We start from the raw sequence: 25,732 nt of genomic DNA on the forward strand, positions 1-25,732 counted from the left end.
AGCCTAACATGGAGATACTTGGCATTTTAGTGAACTTACAGTATTAATTGGTTCTACAGGTAACAGATAATGATTGTTACCTGGAAAGCCCTCCAAGTTTCCTAGGACCAGAACACCTAGACATTCACTCACTCCTCAACTGGTTTCTACAACAACAATTGCACTACAACTTGGTTTCAGAGCACACATTAAAAGCAATAAATGTTCTATACATATGCCGCTAATTAAATAAATATAACATTTATTTAATGAATTAACACATACATTTGTATATAAACTAATCTACCCAGTATCTGAATTGGGTAGAGCGACTTTCAGATTAAGCATACTATACCTAATTTATGAGGATGCAAATGTACCAATGGGCAAATAGTTACAAACATAATACTCAGTCTTAAAATCACAGAGTTCTGACAAAGTGCAAAATATCTAGGCAGATCATTGTGTCTATTGATGAGTAATTTTGAAGCAGTATCGAAGAAGAGAACTCCCATTCAGCCGGCTCAAAATAACATGCTCTATCCCAGGTATTCAACCAATTCTTTTAGCACCTCACAGCTGGTCACTATGTCCGGGATTGACAGGAGGGTCTAGGAGAAAATCAAGAAGAGGAACATGTTACTGTGTGTATCTGCAGACACCACCAGTTGCAAAATGGTGAAGCAAGAGCTCCATATTACAGGCTAATGGGTCTGTGAAAGAAAATTACAGCCTTGAAGAACAAGCTACTTACCTTCATTAATGCATTATCTTGTAGAGACTCCATCTAGCTGCAGATTCCTCATCTAAGAATCATCCCTAGTTGTCACACTGGATCCGGAATTTTTTTGTGAGCACTATCCTTGCGCGGTGGTAGGTGGTGTCACCTAGCTGCAAGTGGCGTCCACGCAGGAAGTGACGTGCACGCCGTGGTGTTTTTGTATAGGCACCATCCCAGCACGCAGATGTCTGTTTCTTTTAGCTACTTTCCAAGCCAGGAGCGCGGAGCCACGAAGAAACCTGACCACTGGTGTGGAAAACAAGGGCCCCGAAAGGGAAAAAAACATGTCCCTTGAAATCTGTTCTCTTAGCAGGGGGGGGATGGTTGGGTCAGTAAGGAATCTGTGGCTAGACAAGAGTTTCTACCAGTTAGGGCCTGGCTGAAGATAAGTAACTTGTTCATCTTGTTGTGTAGCCATTTTAGCTATAGTTTATACACGTTATTTTAGCAAACTAGGTCTGCCACTGTGCACTTTAACCTAGATATATTTTATTCAGCTCCGTTTTTATTAATTTAACAATAGCCACATTTGCGGTCTTGTTTTATTTTCTCTATCTAGCTGTTCTGTTCTTTGCCTAGGCCAGCCCTGCGTTCTTAAACAAAACATTTCTTCAAGGATAGATTGCCGGCCAAAGTAGTACGCTTTGTGTCTAATGTTCACAGAAACATTCACACTCTTATGTGGGGATCCTTTCTTGGAACATCAGCTATTTTATTATAAAACACTACTTTGACCCATGTACGTTAGATGGAGATTCCAGCCAGATGACCACGACTGTATGCTGATTGCTTCACTGCAGCCTCTTGCTCAGGGATGATATCTTCGCAGGGGAAACCTGAAGGGCAGAATTAGAGCTTAACATGCTGTGCTCTAACATAGTCTAGGTAGGAACTATTCTTAAAAACCGTAGTGACATGGTAGCGTTATTTTTGTGTTTGAATCTCCTTGTCACAATTGTAATCCTGTCATGCTTCATTGTCCTAGTTTTTGCAATACATGCTTTATTATCTAAGATGCAGTTACTTCAATAAAACTTTATTGAAATAAATCCTGCCTCTGATTGTCCTTGCATATGTGAGACTAATGTAACTGAGAGAAACAGATGAGATCTGAGTGACCACGATTTCCCTGAGGAGCCATTTGTGTCATGTGCTCAGTTGTCCAATCATCCCTGCTCTTGGGTGGAGATGAGGCACTGCTAGCTAGCCAGAAAAAAAACCCGGATTAGGCCGACAGGTGTAGGTTTAGACTCAGTCCCCTGCAGTAAAAGTGATTCTGCCGTCCAATTCCAGTAGTCTCATTAGAATAATGAGAACCTATACGACAATCTGATAGAGCCTTCTAGCCGCATATTCCTTACCTTAAAATATATACCCAAGCAATAACTCCCCAGATGTGGGTCTGCAAAACAAGTTCACAGAAAAATGTCCTGCATGATCGAATGTGCAAAGTGCCTGTACTGATGGACCTGACAGCCCAGGCAGTAGTGCTAAGTGAACATATGCAGAGAGGCCCATACTACTGCCTGACAGATGTCCAGGATGGGAATTCTGCCTACTAATGCAGCAGTTATATCCTTTGCTCTGGTAGAATGAGCTCACAAACCCTCTTGGGGTTGCTTCTTCATCAATAGGCAGCAGATTTTAATGCTGAGCACGATCCATCGGGAGATGGTCCGTTTCAGCACAGTCCTCCCTTTCCTGGCCCCAACATACCCAACAAAGAGTTGACAGTCCACCTGGACTGATTTTGTGTGGTCAATATAGAATGACATTGCTCTTTTTGGGTCAAGGGAGTCTCTCCTCGTCCTTGGAGGAATGCAACGGAGCATAAAAGGTAGGCAAGGTGATAGACTGGCCTACATGGAACGGGGTGACTACCTTCGGCAAGAAGGATGCTTGAGTCTAAAGGGCCAGTTTGTAACTCACTCACCCTACGGGTGCAATTGCCACCAGAAAGGCAGTTTAGATGAGGAGGAGCTGAAGATAACAAGAATGAAGAGGCTCAAAGGGAGTACACATTAGGAAAGTAGGAACCAGATTTAGGACCCACTGAGGCATAACAAAGGGAGCTTGGGGAAACGTGCTGCAGACCTTTAAGGCACCTATTTACAATAGGGGACTTGAAAAAAGAAGGTTCATCCGCCAGCCACAGAAAAGGGGATAGCAGAGAGATAACTTTTTAAGGTGCCCAAAGAAGAGGCCTGCAGGGCCAGGTAAGGAATAAACAAAAGAATCTCAGAAAGGCAAGCAGATAAGGGCTCAACCTGTTGCTCATCATACCATGCTACACGTTTACTACAATGGTTGGCGTATACGGTCTTGATGGAGGGATGCCGAGCTGTCAAAGTAACATACCAGTCTTCGGGCAGAAGGTCGAAAGCTGTCAACTGTCGCTGATCGATCTCTGCGCATGAAAATGGTTGGAGAACCCTGCCTTGCTGCTGGGACAAAAGAGTCTCTTGAAGGGGCAGCCTGATGGCTCGACAGCTTAGGATACCAGATTCTCCAAGCCCAGTCCAGAGCCACAAGGATAACTCGGGCCCAGTCAAGCGAGAGCCGCCTTGGAAGCTACATCGTGCAGAACTGCTGACATTGCACATTCTCAGCAGTGGCCAGTAGATTTAACCAAAGCTCTCCCCAATGTTGAAAGAGGCCTTGCACCACCTCTGGCTGGAGATGCTATCCAAGATCCACTAGGCATCTTACAATGAGTTTGTCCGCCCTGGTGTTCAGAGATCCCAAAAGGTGTTAAACCACAAGGATATGCCTTGATATTCCAGCCATGTCCAGAGGTGCAGGGCCTCTTGACAAAGGCATAACGACCCCACTTAGGCAATGTTGACTGAGTTTGTCTGCCCTGACATTTAAAGTTCTTTCCAGGTGCTGGGCAATCAGGGAAACGCCATGAATGTTCAGCCACTTCCAGAGACGTAGAGCCTCCTGCTACAGAACCCACAACTACACTTCAACCTGTTTGTTATTTGGTGGCTGTATTGTCTGTGTGAACCTGTTCCCCCTTGATGGTCGGGAGGAATGCCTCCAGTGCCAAGCGAATTGCTTGCAACTCCAGCAGGCTGATGTGGAAAGGGGTCTCTACTGGAGATCAGAGTCCTCTGCTTTCCACCTCTCCCATGTGGCCTCCCCAACCCAGCAATGATGCATCCGCCACAACCATTAGCTCTGGGTGGGGTAGGGAGAGGGTTCATCACTGGTCCAATTGCGGTTGAGCAGCCACAGCTGCAGATCTTTCTCAGTCTCCTTGAACAACTTTAAGTGCTCTGATATGTCCTTCTGGTGCTGCACCCACTGAGACTTAAGATACCACTGCTGAGCACGTTGGTGCCACCTGGTGTGGTCCATGAGGAGGACATAGAAGGCCAAGAGGCCACAAAGCCTCAGAGAAACTCTCACTGAGACCCAGGTCAAGGGTTGAAAATTCTGAATCACAGCTTGAAAGTCCTGGAATTGTTGAGGCAGAGGGACGGCTCAGAGAAGCACTGTGTCCAGGACTGGCTCCAATTAAGGGGAGGCATTGTGAAGTAGTCAAGTAAGACTTATGCACATTGATGAAAAAGCCCAATGATGTCTTGCTTAAGGCAGACTGGTCTTCAGTAGCCAGTTGTTGAGGTATGGATAGACTGGTATTCCTCACCTCCGCAGCTAGGCTGCAACCTCCACCATCACCTTTGTGAACACCTGATGTGCACTAGTTAGCCACAAAAAGAGGTTGGTGGGGGGTTGTTGGGTCCAGAGATCTGAAAGTACTCTTGGCCTTCTTGGGACCGCAGGTAGTGGCTGTAGGACTACAGAATGGGGATGTGGAAATAGGCATCATGCTAATCCAATGCCACCATCCAGTCTCCTGGATCCAGGGCAGATAGAATTTGAGGCAAGCTGAGCATTCTGAACTCGTCCCTTCGGAGAATGAAGCTTAAAGGGCACAAATGAAGGATAGGATGGACACCTCCATCCTTTTTCGGCACCAAGAAATAAAGGGAATAACAGCTAGTCCTAATCGCTGCTGCTGCCTTTTCTATGACTCCTTTGGCCAAGAGACCTTGAACGTCTCCTTGGAGTATGGACAAGTAGTTCTTCGGGTGGTGTTGCGGTGTGGGTGACAAATCAGAAGGATGTTATAGGAAGGGCAGGGAGGAACCATGTTCCACAAGCAGAAGCACCCATTGGTCAGAAGTAATGCTCCTCCACACAGGGAGTTAGAAGGTGAAGTGGCTCCCACTGGGCGATACGATACTGTGCTTTTGATGAGTAAATTAAATGTGTTTGATGGCAGCCACTGGATAGTGGCTGGGTTTGAGTAGTATATTGTGGCATGGATGCCGTTTCGTTTGACCCCTGACCTTTACATTGAGAGGGTTGGGAGACCTGTTGTTGCAGAGACACATATTGGAGCATTTTATGCTGAAATCCCCAATCCAAGCCTCCAGAGGGCAGAGTTTGTTGGTGGAACTGCAGAACAGGCAGATCTAGGCCTAGAAAGTGAGTAATGGCTTTGCTCTCCTTAAATCTTTCTAAGGCCGAGTTTGCCCTTGCTCCAAACAGCCTAGAGCCTCAAAGGGTGTAGCAAGGTGACAATGTTACGTGGTATGACTAGGGAGTCTTACCATATAATAGTAACACGTTACCCAGAAGTGGACCTTGGGTTCACACTAGTAAACCTTAGCTCAGTCCCGGTAGTGTGACAAAGTCCAGTCAGGCTACTTAGAGGAACATGTGTAAAGCAATTCACAACACCCTCATGGATATGTAAATGACATGACTCCAAAGAAATCCAATACCCATTTAGAAAAATAAAGCAGATTTTTATCTTAATTTAGACAACAAGATGATTTTTTTTTATCTTACAGACAACTGGAGTAGTGAATTTTTAAAGCCTTGAAAACTAAAGTACTTTAAATAGTCAAACGACTCCCATTGAAGTTAATGGGGAAAATCACAGTGTGAAATTGGCTACTTGTAGGGTGAGACCCGGGAGGCTCACTTGGAATTAAGGTCTTACGGATCCCTAGACCAAGACTCGTCAGTTTCTAGTTACCTTGCCGAGGGAGTCTGGGTGCAGAGGTGTTCTGGCTCTCCTTGGTGATGACAGGATCCACGGGCGCTGTCAAAATGCAGCACTTGACAAAAGCACACTTTGAGGTGGACTCGCACTCTACCCTTGGAAAGTAGAGGCCTTTGGGGTCCCAGGACCTGGATTCCACAGCTGGAACTTCATCACCACATCTGGCGGCTCCAGGTGCAGAGGTGGCCTTACAGCTGTCAATCATGGGGACGGGTCATGCCAAAAATGCTTTGATGCTCCCCTTGAAGATGCCTCCTTCAGGATGCAGATTCTCAGGAGTGGGGAATTGCAGATGTTAGTCACTATGCTGGTGATCTGCTCTGGAGATGCTGATGTCTGAGAAGCCTTTGGTTACTGGGCTGGCGACAGACAAGCCTTGGTAGCGGCAAACATATTCCACATTTAATTTGTCAGAAAAGTTCGTAAGGAAGGGGTAGCGGCTCGAAAGCCTCACTACAACTCACTGAATCTCTTTGGGCTCACTCGAGAGAAGCACGACAATTCTTCTGCAGGTGACTGGTACCAACAGTCAGGGGAGTCTGTTTTAGTTTCTGGAGTCTCTTTTGCTGGAAGCAACGAGTTTTGACCACAGGCACATGTCGATCACCCAGTTCCAGTATATGGTCTCCTCAGGGCACTTAAGTGTCCTCCCTTTGCGCTGCGGCAGAGTCCGAAGTCCTGTTGTTGGTGATGGCGTCTTCTTTGTGCCTCTTCTCAGAACTGAGGTTCTGATGCCAGGGGAGCCCCTTAAATCCTGGGTCAGAGGGCGCTAAGGGTATGGGGGCAGTGGCCAATGGGCGACTGGGCCCTGCAGCTAGTCCACCCTTGAAGTGACTACTTTCTGTGGGAGTGTGTCACTTTTGTAGCCAGAACCTACCATTTCTAAGGTTTGCCAACATGGCAGAACATTCCCTCAGCTGTACAAACCTCCTAGCCCACCCTAAAGGTGCGGCTAGCCTTTTGGAGGGGTACACCTCCTGAATAGGTAATTTTTACACCTGCCAGCTTGGTCAGGGAGGGAAAGGCTTTGCCCTCGAGTGGGGGACAAGAGATTACATATCAAGGGTGGAGAAGGTGTGACCTCCTTCCTGCCAAGGTCCTTTGTCTCCATCCTGGGGGAAGTGTTAGCATAACCAGCAGGAGAGCAGACTCTTGTCTTGGTGGCAAATGGCTCAGGAGAGCTCGCCAAGGCAGTGGAAAACTGGTATCTTGGTGGGCATCACCAGAGTCATGTTTGCTAATTATGGGCACAAGAATTGTGCTCAGTGTTAAAACACACAGTGTTTGATACTAAACACATGGGGATCTGCCGGGCCATCATGGAGCTGGACAAGGGGGGACTGCCCAGGTGTCAGCCCATGCTGGTCACCTGTTATAGCATTAGGTTTTAAATGATATGAAAGTGTCATATATGCTTGTGCACGTGTCCACAATCATAACACAGTGCACCCTGTCTCCTGGGCTATAGAATGCCTGCCTTAGGGGGTGACTATGGGCAGTGGAGGGACTCCAACTACACTTGGTGTGGGCAGAGTGGAACTTGTGCAGACAAGCTGTTCGTGCAGGCTGAGATGGCAGCTCTGCAGGCTGTACTTTAGCTTGGGTCACACAGGGCGGCACAATCAGTGCTGCAGCCCTGGTGACTCCTTTACCATCCCTGCTCTGGGTACCACAGATACCATTTACTAGGGCCTTACAGGGGTGGTTAAATTTAAGGGGAAAAAAGCATTGGTACTGGGTTCTGGTTAGCAGGCCTCAGTACACCTTCAGGTCAAAAGCAACAGTATCCAGCAGCAAAAAGTATGGAATGACCATCCAAAAAGGGGACTTTACAACATGACCCCCCCCCCCGGCTTCCCACAAAACATCTGCGCCCCCAAGATGAAAGGGGATGAGCACTAACCCCCTTCTGGTAGTCCTCACTTCTAAGTGGAAGAACCTGGAAAGGACATCTGCATTGGCATGGTCAGTCCCAGGGCTGTGTTCCACTACAAAGTCCATCCCCTGTAGGGAAATGGACCACGTCAACAACTTAGGGTTCTCTTCTTTCATCTGCATCAACCATCTGAGAGGCTTGTGATCGGTTTGAACTTTGAGGCGAGTCCCAAACAGGTAGGTTCTCAGGTTCTTCAGGGAAAGATTTTTACAGTAAAAGCTTCCCTGTCAATGGCACTCCAACGCTGTTCTCTGTGGAGAAGCTGCCTGCTAATATAAGCTATTGGCTGATCCTGACCCTCATTGTTGGTTTGTGACAACGCTGCCCCAATCCCATGTTCAGAAGCATCTGTCTGAACAATGAACTGTTTCCCAAAGCCTGCAGCTTTAAGGAAAGGACAGGTGCTGAAGCACATGGCTGCCTTCAAGGTATCAAAGGCATTTTGACAAGCTTCTGTCCAAATGATCTTCCTTGGCTGCTTCTTTGAGGTTACCTCAGTAACCTCAGTAACAAGGGCCAAAATAATACCATACGCTTTCAAGAACCACCTATCATAGCCTGTCAGGCCCAGAAAGGTGACTAGGGTCTGTGTCTGGGGAGACTCCCAATCCGGGATGGTCTGGATTTTGTGTTGGATAAGTCTAACTTGGCCTCCACCTACCAGGTGGCCAAAATAGACTACAGAACTTTGCCCTTTCTGGCATTTACTGACCTTGATAGTGAAGCCTGTGTGTTGCAGGGCCTGCAAAACATCTCTCAGGTGGAGCTAAAGACAACTATGTCATCCAGATATGCTGCACTAAAGCCTTCCACGTCTGACAGAACACGATTCACCAACCTGTGAAAAAAGGCAGGTGCGTTCTTTAATTCAAAGAGCATCACCTTAAACTGAAAGTGACCCTTGGGGGTGGAGAATGCAGATCTTTCCTTGGCACCCTTGGTCAGACCAATTTGCCAGTACCCTGATGTCAAATCAAAGGTACTAAGCAACTTGGCTGCCCCTAGCTTATCAATTATCTCATCTGCTCTGGGGATGGGGTGTGCATCCATTTTAGTGACTGCATTCAACCCCCTATAATCCACAAAAAATCTCATCTTAGTTTTCCTGCCTTCTGAGTGAGGTTTGGGGACCAGAACCACTGGGCTAGCCCAGGGACTGCCAGAGGGTTCAATCACCCCTAGCATCTTCTTGACTTCAGTCTTGATGCATTCTTTGACTTGGTCAGGCAGTCTATAGAGTTTATTCTTGACAGGGAGGCTGTCACCGGTGTCCACATCATGGATACACTAAGTTGTCTGACCAGGGGTCAAAGAAAAGAGCTCTGCAAATTGACCGAAGACCTGTCTGCAGTTAGCCTGCTGCAGTGCAGTGAGGATGTCGGACCCTCACTCCACCCCCCAAAGTACCATCTTTGGACTGGTTGACAGTAGATAAGGGGGAGGCTCACTCTCCTCCTCCTGTCCTCCATCTGTGACCATGAGCATGGTCATATCAGCCCTGTCCTGGTATGGTTTTAGGCAGTTCACATGAATCACTGTGAGGATTCCTAGGGGTTCCTACGTCAACCAAATATGTGACCTCCCCTTTCCTTTCCACAATGGGATGGGGCCCAGTCCACTTGTCTTGGAGGGCCCTGGGAGCCAAAGGCTCCAACACCCATACCAGTTGACTAAGTTGATACTCAACCAAGGCTGCTTTCTGGTCATACCAGGACTTGACAAGCTACTGGCTGGCCTGCCAATTCTGGTTAGCCTTCTTCATGTCAAGCACCTAATCCACTATGTCCTGTTTGGATTGTTTGAAAAGTTTCTCCCATCCTTCCCTCACTAAACAAAGGGGACCTCTTACAGGTGCCCAAACAGAAGTTTAAAGGGGCTGAAGTCAACCTCCTTCTGAGGAACCTCCCTATATGCAAGCAGGAGGCATGGCAGTAGGAGATCCCATCCCCTCCTGAGTTTGTCTAAGAGACCAATAATCAAGCCCTTAATACTCTTGTTGAACCTTTCCATCAAGCCATTAGTCTGGGTGTGATGGGGGGTAATGAACTTCTAGTCACACCACATTCATTCCATAGTCTTCAAGTATGCAGACATGAAATGTGTCTCTGTTTCAGAAACCACTTCCTTAGGAAACCCTACTCTGGTAACAAATACCAGGGAGGGCCTTTGCTACTGCAAGAGCAGTTGCAATCATAAGAAGGATTCCCTCTGGATATCTAGTAGCATGGCCTACTACTCTTAGGATAAATCTGTTCCCAGATGCAGTAGGTAGGTCAATGGGACCAACTATGTCGACCCCTACCCTTTCAAAAGGAGTCCCAACTACCGGTAGTGGGTTTAAGGGAGCCTTTGGTTGTGTACCTATCAAGCAACTGGCCTGACAAGTGAAACAGGAGTGACAAAACCCCTTTCACTCTCAGACATCTGGAGCCAAATAAATGGGCCACTAACCAGTCCCAAGTCTTGGACTGTCCCAATGTCCAGCAAGGGGGATGTCATGGGCCAAAGTTGGGATGAACTCCCTGTGCACTTGGGGGCTGCACCACTCTCCAGGCTGCCCTTGGTGTGGGGTCCCTGGCCTCACCATACAGTAAACTATCCTCCCAGCAAACCCTATGAGGGCCACTGACATCTCCCCCTTTTTATCTAGCAACTTGCTGCCTAAGGCTCTCAAGAGTACAGCACCTTCTTTGTTCCTGGCAGAGTTCCTATCTGGAGGGTTTCCCTGCACTGAGAAGTTTTACCAGGTCAGGCCAGGCTTTTTCAGTTGCAGCTCCCTCCTCAAGTAGCAGGGCCTCACCCTGGGGTGAGATCTCCCCTGAGCCTGGTTAGTCTTAGAGGCTGGTTCAGCGGCCCTCTTGCCCTTGAGGTGCTTGTTCATAGTTTTAAGCTCCTGCTCTTTACCTTTACCCTGACGTGCAGCGGTGCCCTTGCAACACATTCACACACACACACACCCAGGGAGACCTAGCATTTCTGCATGAACCCTCTTTTCTACCTCTTCCCGTGCAGAGGTTTCTAAATCATTGCCCAATAGACACACTACTTTAATGGCAGGAGACACAACCACCTTTCTTGGGCCAGTAACTCCTCCCCACTCTAAGTTCACCAAAGCCATTGGATGAATCTCAGTCTCATTGTCAGGCTTGGTAATCAGGTTACTGGGACCAGAGATCATTTAGTCTGGGGATACTAATTTGCCTGCCAACATAGTGACACTGGCACCTATTTCCCTCAGAGCCTCTAACTCAGTCCCATTGATTCTTGGTCTCTGCCTATACTTCTCCAAGCTTGGAGGCAAGACAGCCAACGGTTCAATGTCCACCCCTCTCAGGTAAACCAAGGTAGCTTCAGTGTGACATCCGGCCTCTCCAGAGTACACTTCTACTCCCATTCCAATACTAACAACACTGTTGACTGCCCCTCAGTGGGGGACTTTTGGGGGGCAAACTGCATCATCCCTCTTGTGCCCTGGCTGCTGGCAGTCAAAGCATATCCCAGCATTCTTGGGATCCCAGTATTTCCCCTGATAACCTTTCCTTTGGACTGGGAAGAGTCTTGGGGCCCACCCTCCTTGGAGTTCTTTTGGGGGCCTGATGAGGACTCTGTCTTTTTACATTTGTGGTTGCTAGTGCCCTTGCTATGCTGACAAGTTTGTGCACCCTTCCTGGAGTTACCTACACCTTGGGCCGAGTTACCCTCGACCTGACCCACTTCTAAGCTTTCTTCTAGACCTCTCTGGGAGAAGACCAGTCTGAATCCACCAGATCCTGTCGCAATTTCTCTGTATAACAATTAGTCAGGATATGCTTTTTCATTAAAAAATTATATAGCCCTTCATATGTGTCAACTTTATTGCCCTTTATCAAGCCCTCTAGTGCTTTGACTGAGGAGTCAACAAAGTCTACCCATGTTTGGTCCTGACCTTATCGGGTAACCCTAAATCTGACTCTGTACTTCTCTGTGGTGAGTCCAAATCCTTCAATGTGGGTCTCTTTCATGTGGGGATAGGACTCAGCCATTTTCTCAGGAAGGGTCAGAAGTCTATCTCTGCCCTTAGATGAGAATAACTCCCAAAGTAGAGAGCTCCAGTGCTGTGGACAAACCTTTCTCGTTCTACAACATCTCTCAAATGCTGCGAACCACATGTCTATGTCATCACCTGCACTGTATGCTGGGACAAGCCCTTTGGTGACCTTAGGGTCAAATTAACCCCCCACTTTTCCTATTTATACTGCTCTAATCATCTTTGGGAAATAGTCACAATCTAACCCTTCCCTCTTCTAGGGCTAGTCTCCTCTTTTCAAGATCAAGCTTCTTGGTGAAGCTTGCTTTCATGAGTCCTATTCCTCCTTTCAGTAAGGGAGCTAATAGAGTGACTTTGTACTCTTACCTCTGGTGAAGGAGGTCCTCCCCACCTTACCCTTTGCCTACTGGGGCCAGGGCATCCTCCTCTAATCCTATGTGTTCGCCTTCTGTGGAGGAAGTCTCTTCCATAGTTTTCTCCTCCTCAAATGAGGTGAGGGCCTCTACAAGGTCCTCTCTTCTGGCAGTAGTCCTAAAGCTAATGCCTCTAGCTTTGCACATAGCTCTCAGGTCATTGATCTTGAGGATGGACAGAAGAGATCGATCAAAGTTCAGGATATTCTCCATTGTGTACTTGTTTATCTAAGGAGTTGGGTACTTTTTAAAGCTTTTACAAATTCTTTAATCTGACTACCTTAATTACTTGGAAAATTACTTTTGAAACTTTTTATGGCCTATTTGAATGGGGATGTAACACAGGGCCCTAGCAATTCCAATTATCTTTAACTAATAGAAAAAAAATCAAAAAAATACTTTTTGTGTCTAGAGACAATTGAGAATTTCTCATGTACTCAAACATATACTTATCTCTAAGAGGTAAAGTGAAACACAAGTTCAAGATCGACACCGCTGAAACACCAATGTAGCAAGGAGGCAGTATTATGTGGTATGACTGGGGAGTGTTACCAAGTAATACTAGCACATTGCCAAGTAGTGGACCTCAGACTCACACCAGTAAACCTTAGCTCAGTCCTGGTAGTGTGGAAAAGAGCAGTCAGACTACTGAGAGGAACATTTGTAAAGCATTTCACAATAACAACATGGACGATAAGTAAATTACACGACTCCAAATAAATCTGACACCAATTTAGAAAAAGAAATCAGATTTTTATATCAATTGAGACAACAAAACAAACTTTTAAAGTTACACACAACCGGAGTTATGAATTTTAAAAGCTTTGGAAATAAAGTATTTTCACTATTTAAATGGCTCCCCCTGAAGTGAGTGGAGAAAATCAAAGTGTGCACTCGGGCACTTGCAGGGTGAGTTCCGTGCGAACCCATCTGAACTTAAGGTTCTGCAGGGCCCTACACCAAGAGTCAACACTCAGTTTCTTCTTCCCTTGCCCAGGGAGTCTGGGTGCAGAGGTGCTTTGGCTGTCCTTGGAGCTGACGGGGTCTGCGACTGCTGACACATTTGCACCACTTGGCAAACGGGTACTTGGGGGTGGACACATGCTTCACCATTTGGATGTAGAGGTCTTTGGGGGGCTAGGACCAGGAATCAACAGTTGGAACTCAACCAACACGACCGGGGGCTCCGGGTGGAGAGGTGGCTTCTAGCTGTCTATCACAAGAGCTGGTCGTGCTGAAGCTGCTTTGCTGCTCCTCTCGAGGTCTTCCAGAATTACGGGATGAATGTTGCCTCCTACGCAGATGATATCCAGCTGATCATCTCCCTGACCGAAAACCCATCAACAGCCAGAGAAGAAAGAACAGGAAGTATTTCAGAGACAGGATGGAAGTTGTAGCCATCTGGATGAGGGAAAGCTGCCTCAAGCTGAACTCTGCCGAAACAGAGATCCTCAATCTGGGACCCGCACCGTCAGCCTGGGACGACTCCTGGTGGCCCTTAACACTTGGCAAACCCCCCCACTCCTATAGACCACACACGCAACCTCAGTGTCATCCTCGACTCAACTCTCACCATGACCAGACAGGTCAACTGCGTCGCCTCCACCTGCTTCCACACTCTGCGACTCCTACGAAAGATCATCAGATAGATACCAACCGACTGCCGGAAAACCGTGACACACGCCCTTATCACAAGCAGACTCGACTACGACAACGCCCTCTATGATGGAATGTCCAAGAAGAACCTGAACAAGCTGCAACAGATTCAGAACGCAGCCACCAGATTTGTCCTGGACATCCCCCTCCGAGAACACCCCCCCGAACACCTGAAGAACCTCCACTGACTGGCTCACCATCAAGAAGAGGATCAACTTCAAACTCCTTGTACACGCCTACAGAGCCCTCCACGACAATGGACCCAACTACCTCAACAGCCTAATCAACTGGTACTCCCCCTCCAGACCTCTCCGCTTGTTCCAACAGTCAATCACCAACGTACCCTACATAAAGAAGTCCTCGGCTGGAGGAGAATCTTTTTTTTACCTGGTGGCAAAAAGCTGGAACACGTTACCACCTCAGCTCAGACAGTCACCACCGCTGCCTCAGTTCAGGAAGGGCCTCAAGAAATGGCTCTTCGACTGATCTTGGAGGTCACTTCCCATTACCTTGAGACTCTATGGGTGTGTAGTGCGCTCTACAAGACTGTGACGGATTGATGGATATAGGTCACTCTCTTCAGGGTGCAGAACTTCAGAAGGGACGTTGCCAATGTCGGTCTCTATGCTGGGGGTCTGCTCTGGAGCCAGTGATGTCTGAGTGGCCATCGGTTTCCGGATTAGTGGCTGCAAAGGTGGTCCGCTGGTACTTTGACGGCTGGAGGTCATCCCTCAGGGAGTAGAGGCTTGAAACTTGGCAGAGACCTCACTCCCACTCTTTGGATGCTGGACAACGCACAGGCTCACCCACACAGAGCCTGTCGGGTCGGAGCTCTTTGACTTCAACACTGCGTTGACTCCTGCAGTTTACAGGGGACTGATGCCACCAGTCAGGGGAGGCTTTTTTGACTTCCTGGTGACCACTGGGTCCCCTCTTGCTGGGACCAATGAGCTTTCATCTCGGGAACACGTCAGTCACTCAGTTCCAGTGGTGGTCTCCTTAGGTGTTTTCTGTGTCCTCTCTTCACGCTGAGGCTGAACCCCAGGTCCTTTGCAAATTAGAACTAAAGTTCTGGTGCCAGGGGAGCCCCTTAAACCCTGGTTTAGGGGGCATTAAGGGTCAGTGGGGACACTGGTCAATGGGCTACTGGTCCCTGTACTGACCACTTCCTGTGGGAGTGGGTAACTTTCCTAACCAGAATCCACTCAAACTTAGAGTTGCCAAGATGGCAAAACCCTCTCTCGGCTGTACAGACCTTCTAGCCCACCCAAAAGATGAAGCTAGCCTTTTGGAGTGGTATGCCTCCTGCACAGCTAACTTCCCACCTGTCGGGCTGGAAAAGGCGGGAAGAGTTTTGTCCTCGAGTGGGGGACAGTTAATTATATTTCAAGGGCGGGTGAAGCCTTTGAGGCTCACCGCATTGATTACCTTTCACTCTAGCAAGCCTGGGAGGGATAAGGTGTGACCTCCTGCCTGTCCAGGCCCATGCCTCCATCCTGTGGAAGTGCTATCACAACCAGCAGGAGGGCAGACTCTTGTCTAGGGTGGCAGAGGCTCGAGAGAGCTCGCCAAAACAGCAGAGAGCATGGTAATTCGGTGGTCATTCTCTGAGGATGCCAACAGGGCACATGCCAATTAGTCCCAAGCATGGGCATCATGCTCAGGGATAAAAGCAAGGTGTTTGATACCAAACAGGTGGGGAATTGGCTGGGCCATTACGGAGATGGACATCTGGCAACTGCCAGATGCCAGTCCATGTTATCCTATGGACATTTGGTTACTCGTGGCAACATTACGTTTTAAATGCTATAAAGGGGTCATATATGTACTTGGAGCCGACCCAACCCTGCACTACGCATGCCGGAAGGCCGATATAGGCCCGGGGCCCCACCCCCTGGGGTCCAGAGCAAATTATTTATTTTTTGGGGGGATGGGGGGGTTCATACAGCCCCCCCTATCCCCCAAGGCATGGCCTAATTATTTTTTGGTAGGGGGAGGGGGCGGCGCCGTCCCCTCCCTAGGCCGATCTTGGCCCCAGGGACCCCCTCCCCCCGGGGCCCAGCCTAATTATTTTTTGGGGGAAAATTATTCTGCACCTGGTTGCAGGGGTACTTACCTCTGATGTTTTCATCTGCCCCCAGCCCCTAGCTAACTACTACACTTACCTTGGTGGGGTTCACTACTTTCATTCCACTTACTTAGTGTACGTTGGTCTCCTCCCCCCACCCCCCAAAGGGCCCTGTATATTTTATGCTATTTCTGCTTGTGATCCTGTGTATATATTGTGTGCAGACATCTCCAAAGGGAAATGGAGCTATACTAATACTAATCTAGTAGTCAGTGCTCTAATAAAGAATCCTTTTTTGCAATACTTGTGTGTTTCTTTCTTGTGAGTGAGTTACTGTCTGACTACTATGGTGTTTCTAGTGCTTTACATTCCTCCTGGATAAGCTTTAGCTGCTCGCTCGGCTACCTCTAGAGAGCTCTTGCTAACTGGACACCTATTCACTATATCACTAAGGGTTGCCTGAACTCAGTATAGGGTGCTACACTGTAGGTGTACACCATAAACTGAGCCAGCCTCCTACACAGCTGAATAAACTTATCACGAGACATCATTGTTGTCAATCTGATGAAAAGTGTTTACCATCATAAAAATACTAGAAGGGTACATTTGACAAGAATAAAAATAGCCAATGGACATTACAGAAGCTTGCTGTGAATTAAATGACCAAATCGAGGACCACTTTATCTGAATCATTTGACAATCAAGCAATTAGAAAAGATTAAATTCCAATGCAAAAGGCCGAAGTTTTCCTCTTAAATTAAGCCTTTTATTCTCTTTTTAAAAATGAATATCTTCACCGTGTCAACAATATTGTGACATTTTTGAGTATGAAGTTATGAATTAGTCATGAGTCAGAGATAAGGCAGTGAGGATGGTTTGATTCTATAGACAGAATATGAAATGCTTTTAAGTGAAGGTAGCTAAAAGCTCATTCTTGTAGAAGTCAGATGGATGTATTAAGCATGAGACATATCAGTGCAAACAACATGAGCCAGAATCGAATCCCATCAGCATTTGTATGTGACAATTAATAAAAAGATATTTAAAAAAATCATAACTGTGGCGGAATATAGCAGGCTAAGTCATTACGCTCGCACAAAAAACTGTGATGACAGTTTGCTTTGACAACAGACGATGATCAGTCACTTGAAGAAAATAATCCTCCTTTTCCTCAGGAAAGAGATATGCAAAGTGACACCAAGCACCACTGAAGGTCTTGTTGCTACATGATACATGAGTAAGTACCACAAACCTTACCGAAAGTACAAAGATGCAGTTTATTGTACCTGAAGGTGAAGATTCAGACTGGCATGAAAATGTGTGCCTTGCGTTCTCGCGTGTTTTACAGTCTGCTTGAGGATGGGACTTCAAGCACAGGGGATACCGTTCTGGCCACGTGCACTTTTTCGTGATTTAATGTGAGGCAACTTGGACATTCAGTGGTATCGAAAATATTTCCATTGAAGAATCGATCATTCTTAGTCCTAGTGGAACTAAATGCTACGAAGACTGCAAGGTACTGCAAACACATGGCACAGACAGCAGATTCCAGTCAGCAAACTGAGTTTTCTTTGCTCCTCTACCCAGGATACCTGGTTGTAGAAATTAGAGAGTATTTGTCCCATGACTATGGACGGTCTGGCGATATTAAATAGCTTCTTTCATCCTCTGGGAAAGAAAAATATGGGCACGCAGGAGTAACATCACCTTTGGCAGGAGAAAAGACACCCCCCCCCCCAACCACCGTCCTTAAATGGTGGTCTGTGGGGAGTGTGAGTTTTGCCCGTTTATTTATGCCCTGGAGATCACCTAGTGAAAGGTTCTGCTCCAGATGAGGGCGTATGTAGAGTTAAGGTTTTCTTTGACACCACAGAATCTGATTCTTCCAGAGTCAAGCTGTCTTTCGAGATTGAGAAAGGCATCAAGAGTTTAGGCTCAGACCATCAGGTATGTTCCACATGGACAGATCTTTAATTGACAATAGCATAGCCTGCCCTCATTGCTAATGAAGAATGAATCTTTAATCCTAAAATGTTTTCTGACATGGTGCGACTTTTGAAGGGATGGCGTGTGAGGTGTCGACGTCAAATTGTGGCAAAGTGTACTCAACAGAGATGTAGTTTATAACTCATCTGTACTAGAAGGGTGAGAAGCTGCTAGGCACTGCTGCCTAGTGCTCTCGGTCTCTTAGCTCTCACGTTACAACAACATTTGCAATTGTTTACAGAGTGGTAATCAGGTAGACACACTACACATATGGGGAGTAAATTCTTCTCAGACTTTATATCCCCATATGAGGAACACTTCTGAGATCGCAAACACTTAAGACATTACAGGAAGGCATCATTTTTCCCAGAGAACATCAAACATATCCCAACTGAAGAGAAATAAAACTAAATAACAAGTTACTTACCTTTGCTAAATCATAATCTGATATAGACTATCTAGCTGCAGATTTCTTACTTTTAGAATTCCCAGGCATCAGCTTGGAATTCGGAATTTTGCTGAGCAATACCCCTGCAAGTGCCGTTGCGTGGCATAGTTCGGATCCACGTGGTGTCGTTGGAACAGTTTGTGATGTCATGGTCACTATAGAAAGTTGGCTCTGAATATGCTATATCAAAATGAGATATGGTGTACACAGAGTCCAGGGGTTCCCCAGAGGCTGAGGTAGATAATACAAATGCTCTCTTTTGTGGAAGTGTGGTTGAGCAGTTCGGCTTATCAGAGGGTAGTGCAAAGCATTTGTTGTACACACACACACAAACAGAAGAAGCACACACTCAATGACTTAACTCCAGACCAATGGTTTTTATATACAAAAATATATTTTCTTTATTTCTAAAACCACAAGATTCAAGTTGTAGGTAAGTACTACAATAGATTCATATTTCACACATATATCAACAGTACTTAGTTTGAAATCGATAAGTTATACAGTTTTTAAAATATTGGCAAATCTGTTTTAAAAGTTGACAGTGCAATTTTCAGAAACAGTTCCTGGGGAAAGAAAAGTTAGTACGATTTACAGGTAAGTACTTGACTTACAGTTCCAGTCTCCGGGGGTTAGGAAGTCCACAGGTTGGGGTTCAAGTTAACCCCAAACACCCACCACCAGCAACACAGGGTCGGCCGGGTGCAGAGGTCAAAGCTGGGGCAAATTTAACATGGGCTCCCGTGGAGACTGGGGGCACTCAGTTTCAGATCTGCTAGCAGGTAAGTACCCGTGTCTTCGGAGGCCAGACCTGAGGTTTTTTTCGGAGGCGCACACCCTCAGCGGCACAGGGACGGCTGGGTGCAGGGTGCAAACAGAACGTCGGGCTCTCACTGCTTTCCTACGAGGGAACCAGGGGGGGTCACTTAGATGCTGCAGACTGGGTCCAAAGGCTGGTCAAGTAGGAGGGCCACCTGCTTAACGTTGCTGCACTGGTGGTCGGGTTCTCCAAGGTCTGGGGGTTGCAGGTGCAGTGTACACCTTTACGCGTCGGATATCTTCGTCCGGAGCTCTCGCGGTCGGGGGGCCCTCTGGATTCACACTACAGGCGTCATCGTGAGGAGCAGGAGAGATCAACCGAGTGTGGGCACTTGCTCGGGATCCTCTCTAGACGGCTGGGCCACCTGGACACGGGCCGTGGGTGTAGAGTGGTCAGGACTCACGGATCCGGGGAGGCTCTGGAGTCCTTGGATGTAGTTTCTTTCTAGACAGGGCCGCTGTCCACAGGAGTTCTTGGTACTTTGTGATGCAGGGCAGTCCTCTGGAGCTTGGAAGAGGTCGCTGGTCCTGCTGGATGCGTCGCTTTCTTATTGCAGGTTCTTTGAAGCAGGAGACAGGCCAGTAGGGCTGGGGCCAAGTCAGTTTGCACCTTCCTTCTTCTCTGCTGCAGGTTCAGCTTAGCAGTCCTTCTTTCTTGTTAGGTTGCCAGAAATCTGGTGAGCTGGGTTCTGGAGGCCATTAAATCCTGGATTTAGGGGTGTTACAGGGGTCAGAGGGCAGTAGTCAATGGCTACATCCTTCTTGTGTCCACTCCCTTTGGGGAGGGTGGACACAAACCTAACCCTATTGGTCCCTGTCCTTCAAACCAAGATGAAGGATTCTGCAGGGAGGGGGTCACCTCAGCTCTGGACACCTTAGAGGTGGTCCTAGCTGGGGTGGTCACTCCTCCCTGTTTTCTGTAATTTTCCCGCCGGGCTTGCCCCAAAAAGTGGGGCTTTGTCCGGGGGGTGGGCAACTCCACTAGCTAGAGTGCCCTGGTGCACTGTAACCCTAAGCTTGGGCCTTTGAGGGTCACTGCCAGGTGTTACAGTTCCTGCCAGGGGGGGTGGGGGGAGGGGGAGAGAAGGGAGGGGGGAAGGTGTGAAGCACCTCTACCCAGGACAGGCTTTGTTTCTGCCCACAGAGAGCACAAAGACTCTCACCCCATGTGGTCAGAAATTTATCTGAAAGTGGCAGGCTGGCACACACTGGTCAGTCCTGCACTAGCAGTGTGGCTAACATACAGGGGGCATCTCCAAGATGTCCTCCTGGTGCATTTTTCAATAAATTCCACACTGGCATCAGTGTGGGTTTATTGTGCTGAAAAGGTTGATACCAAACTTCCTAGTATTCAATGAAGCCATTATGGAGCTGTGGAGTTCGTAATGACAAACTCCCAGACCATATACTCAATATGGCTACCCTGCACCTACGATGTCTAAGAATGGACTTAGACACTGTAGGGGCATATTGCCCATGCAGCTATGCCCTCACCTGTGGTATAGTGCATTCTGCTTAGGGCTGTAAGGCCTGCTAGAGGGGTGACTACCCAATGCCACAATGACTTTGCCATTTTCTTCCCACTAGCACACACAGGCTGCAAAGGCAGTGTGCATGCTGCGGTCCTTGAGGACCTTCCCTGGCCACAGGGCCCTTGGTGCCATGGGTACCTTTTACAAAGGACGTTTTGGGAAAGAACACTGGTGCTGGGGCCTGGTTAGCAGGATCCCAGCACACTTTCAATCAAAGTTGGAATCAATATCAGGCAACAAGTGGGGGGTAACCATGCCAACAGTGGCATTTTCCTACAGTCATCTGTAAAGGCACCACCTAGGCGCATGTACGTCAGTACTTTTCCACAAACCTCCACCCCAGAAGCGCAAAGCCATGGAAAGAACCAATCGTTTTGTCTGTGCCAAAAAATAGGGCCCTGAAAGAATGAGTCCGCTATATAGAGAATACCCTAGTAAATGAGACCGCAGAGCGGGGAGGCGTGGGTGTAAGAATCTGCAACTAGGGAGAGTCTCTACCAGATAATGCGTTACCTAAGATAACCTGTTCATCTGATAGAGACTTCTAGCTGCAGATTCCTTACCTTTAGAATAGATACCCAAGCCATAACCTCCTGGCGGTGGGCTGCGGACAAATTCACCTCAAACTAAAAAGTCTTACAGGACCGAACAGGCAAAGTGCCCATCTCTGCAGACCTGATTATCCAGGCAGTAGTGTTCGACTAATGTGTGCAGACACCCCCGCTTTGCAACGTGACAGATGTCCAGGACTGGTACACCTCTTGCTAATGCAGTGGTAGCAGCTTTGCTCTGGGTGGAATGAGCTCTCAAGTCCTCAGGAGGCTACTTTTTGGCCAGAGGGTAGCAAATGTTTAAGTAGAGAACGACCCAGCCCTAAATGGTTCGTTTCAGCATTGCCCAACTTTTATGTGCTACCACATACCCCAAAAGGAGTTGGTTATCCACCTGAACCTCTCTGGCTGGTCAAGGTAGAACAACAATGTTCTTTTTGGGTCCAGTCGATGGAGTCGTTCCTCATCCTAAGAGGGATGCAGGGGAGCAAAGAAGGTAGGCAGGGTGTTGTTCTGATCCAGGTGAAATGTGGTCATCACTTTAGGGAGAAAAGAGGCACGATTGCCAAGCACTACCTTGTCCAAAAACATGGTGAGATATGGAGATTTGGACGAGAGAGCCTGCATCACACTCGCCCCCCCTGGCAGAAGTTATTGTCACTAAGAAGGCTGTCTTGATGATGAGCAGCCAGAGGGGACAATCGTGCAAAGGCTCAAAGGGAGCACACATGAGAAAAGTGAGAACCAGATTTAAGTCTCAATGAGGCATGATAAAGGGTGTAGGAGGAAAAATATGTACAAGCCCTTTCGGGAATCTATTTACAATAGGAGATTTGCATAAAGAAGGCTTATTGGGCAGCCGGAGAAAAGCCGATAAGGCAGAAAGATATCCCTTGAGTGTGCCCAATGCAGATTCCTGCTGGGCAAGGGACAAAATTAAGAGGATATCAGAGAGAGAAACAGAAAGATGATCCATAGATCTTTCTGTACAATAATATACAAAGCGATTCCAACAGCAGGCACATACCATCTTGTTGGAGGGACACCTGGCTGCCAAAATAACTTTGCAGACTTTGGGAGGAAGGTCGAAGGCTGTCAACTGCTGCCGCTCAATCTCCATGCATGAAGACAAAGTTGACGGGTTCGGGTGGAGAACCCTCCTGTAGGAAAGTACCCTCTTTCTTGGCATGGTTATCCCCATTTTCTGCCTGTTATCAGTGTGTTTGACTGTGTCTACTTGGTTCCAGCTAACCAGGACCCCAGTATTTTTGCTCTCTCCTGTAAACTGTAACTTTTTCTTGGTACCATATGTAAGTCCCTAGCAAATGGTACCTAGGTACCCAGGGCATTGGGGGTCCAGGGGATCCCTATAGGCTGCAGCAGCTTTTCTGCCACCAATAGGGAGCCCATGCAAAGGGTTCTGCAGGCCTGCCATTGCAGCCTGCATAAAACAGTTGCATGCACCCGTTTTCACTACAGGTCGCTGCAAGTCACCCCTATGGTAGGCTCTCTCAGCCCAGAAGGCAGGGTGCAGGTACCTGTGTGTGAGGGCACCCCTGCACTAGCAGAGGTGCCCCCACAAACCCCAGATCCATTTTCCTGTACTTTGTGAGTGCAGTGACACCATTTTACATATGTACTGGACATAAGTCACTACCTATGTCCAGCTACATAATGGTAACTCCAAACCTGGGCATGTTTGGTATCAAACATGTCGGAATCATACCCCAGTTGCACGTATTGAAAGTAGGATTCCATGCATTCTGGGGGCTCCTTAGAGGACCCCCAGGATTGCTACCACCAGTCTTACAGGGTTTTCTGGGCAGCCCAGCTGCTGCCACCCCTCAGACAGGTTTCTGCCCTCCTGCTGCTTGATATGATCAAGCCTAGGAAGGCAGAACAAAGGATTTCCTTTGGGAGAAAGAGGTAACACCCTCTCCCTTTGAAAATAAGTGTGACTGGCTTGGGAGGGGTAGCCTCCCCAGGCCACTGGTTTGCTTTGCAGGCACATTTGGTGCCCTCCGTGCATAAACCATTCCACACCAGTTCAGGGACCCCCGGGTCCCTGCTCTGGCACGAAACTGGACAATGGAAAGGGGAGTGACCACTCCCCTGTCCATCACCATCCCAGGGGTGGTGCTCAGAGTTCCTCCAGAGGGTCCCTGTGTTCTGCCATCTTGTTTCCAATGTTGGCAGGGAACTCTGGAAGCATTTGAGAGGCCAGGCCTGGCAGGTGGTGTCAGAGCCTCCTCCTCATAGATGCTTACCTGGTTAGGTGACCAATCCCCCTTTCAGGGCTATTTAGGGTCTCTCTCTTGAGCGGGTCCTCAGATACGGCTTGCAAGACTCCAGCAGGATTCCTCTGCAACCTTCACTTCAACTTCTGGCCACTTGAAAAGTGACTGGACGCTCCAGGTACCGAAAACGCTGCAATCATCAAAGAAGACTCTTCTGCAACTTTGTTTCCACAACTCCTGCCAGCTTTGCAACATTTCCCCGGCAGTGCATCCTCAGAAGACAGCAACTTTTCAGCCTGCACAAGAAGAAGAAGGAATCTCCCTTGCAGTGAAGGAGTCACTCCCCTTAAACCACAGGCACCTACAGCAAGCAACGACCGGCTGCGTGGATCTCCCCTCATCTTGAGCTGCGTGGATCCTGAATAGAGGGTGGTGGTCCGCAGTAGTCCTCTTGGTCCTTTCTGCCAGCTGTCCAACTTTGATGAAGGTAAGCCTTTGCCTTCCCACACAGGACAGTACCCTGTGCACTGTGTCTTTTGCAGCTGCCAAGGCTTGTTGGCATCTCCTCCGAGGGATCTTCAGGTTACGTGCAGCTCCACTCCAGCACCCCTTCCTGCAAAGCACAGCCTCCTGCATGGTTCTCCGGTGGCGTGGGATCCTCTTTTGTAGTGCTACGTGGGCTCCTCATGCAACTCCTCTGTCTCCATCCTGTGGGACTCCTGCGGGTGCTGCCTTCGCTCCTGTGGACTCTCTGTGACTCTGGAGGGTCCCCTGTGAGTCCCCCACCTGGCTTGAGTTCTCCTGGGCCTTGCTGGTCCCTGACAGCACTGCTTCTCCACTAACTGCGAGTTTGCCTTTGCCCAGGCTTGTTGGTGGTATTCCTGCACCAACACCCATCTGCAATCTTCACTCCAGCGTGGGACATCTTCTGAATCCATCAGGAATTCTTCTCTGGCTCCAGGGCTGCAGTGCTGACCTTTTCTTCACTGTTGACCAACTCCTGCAAGTACAGCTGGGTACTCCTCCTGGACTCCACTGTGACTTTTGGACTTGGTCCCCTCTCTTCCACAGGTCTTTTTTCTTCAGGAATCCCCCACTGGTTTCTTGCAGTCTTGTCCAGGTGTCTTCTTTTCTTCCTTTTGGGTTGTATGGGGAAAATCTAGTTATTTACTCCAGCTTTCTTGGTCGCTTGGGGGGGGGGGGGGGGTACTGTGTTACTTACATCTGTGGTTTTCTAGTATTCGCAGCTCCCCTCTACACATTCCACTTGCCTAGGTGGGGGTCCTGTGTTCGCAGTCCATTTTTTTTTTTAGAATATGGTTTGTGCTCCCCCTAGGGTCACTATTGGTTTTTGCTATTTGCACTGTTTAATAACCCTTTTCTATGCCTATTTCTGACTACTAGTGTATAAATTTAGTGTAATACTTACCTCCTATAGGAGGGTTGCCCTTCTAGTATTTTGTGGTATTGTGTTCCAAAAATAAAGTACCTTTATTTTTGTACAACTGAGTGTTTTCTTCCATGTGTGTAAGTGCTGTTTGACTATAGTGGTATTGCATGAGCTTTGCATGTCTCCTAGATAAGCCTTGGCTGCTCATCCACAGCTACCTTTAGAGAGCCTGGCTTCTAAACACTGCCTACACTTCACTAAGAGGGGTACCTGGTATAAGGTGTAAGTACCTTGGGCACCCACCACACACAAGGTCAGCTTCCTACACCTCCACTGCTGCTACGACAGAAGATCTTCCCAAAGGGGCAACCTGATCGGAGGATCGATGCTCATTTTCAGAAGCTCAGGACACCAGACTCTCCGTGCCCAGTTCGGAGCTACAAGGATGACTTGGGCCCAGTTGTTCCAGAAATTCTTGAGAAATATGGGCATGAAAGGCGTACGGGAGGCCTGAGCTCCAATCGAGATGAAAAGCGTCTCCGAGCGATAGCCGCCTTGGAAACTCCAGCCCTCAAAACTGCTGACATTGTATGTTCTCTGCGGTGGCGAACAGATCTAACCAAGGCTCTCCTCAATGCTGAAAGAGACCTTGTGCCACCTCCAGATGGAGACGCCACTCGTGATCTCCTAAGCATCGACGGCTGAGTTTGTCTGCCCTAGCATTCAGAGAAGCTGCCAGGTGTTGAACCACCAGGAATATGCACTGCTGTTCCAGCCATATCCAGAGGTGCAGGGCCTCTTGACAAAGGATCCACGACCCCACCCT

At 48.0% G+C, this 25,732-nt stretch overlaps 1 protein-coding gene across 1 annotated transcript in view; it reads right to left on the reverse strand.

Moving 5' to 3' along the window:
* Positions 1-220: 220 nt before the first annotated feature.
* SPAG5 (sperm associated antigen 5) overlaps positions 221-25,732 on the reverse strand; it is a 415,500-nt gene continuing 389,988 nt past the window's right edge. Inside the window, exon 26 of the mRNA XM_069226180.1 lies at positions 221-590. Within this exon, the coding sequence (XP_069082281.1) occupies positions 519-590 (72 nt within the window). The 3' untranslated portion in view covers positions 221-518. The remainder of the gene's footprint in view (positions 591-25,732) is intronic.

Source organism: Pleurodeles waltl, chromosome 3_1 (genome assembly GCF_031143425.1).
Source record: "Pleurodeles waltl isolate 20211129_DDA chromosome 3_1, aPleWal1.hap1.20221129, whole genome shotgun sequence".
Lineage (NCBI taxonomy): Eukaryota > Metazoa > Chordata > Amphibia > Caudata > Salamandridae > Pleurodeles > Pleurodeles waltl.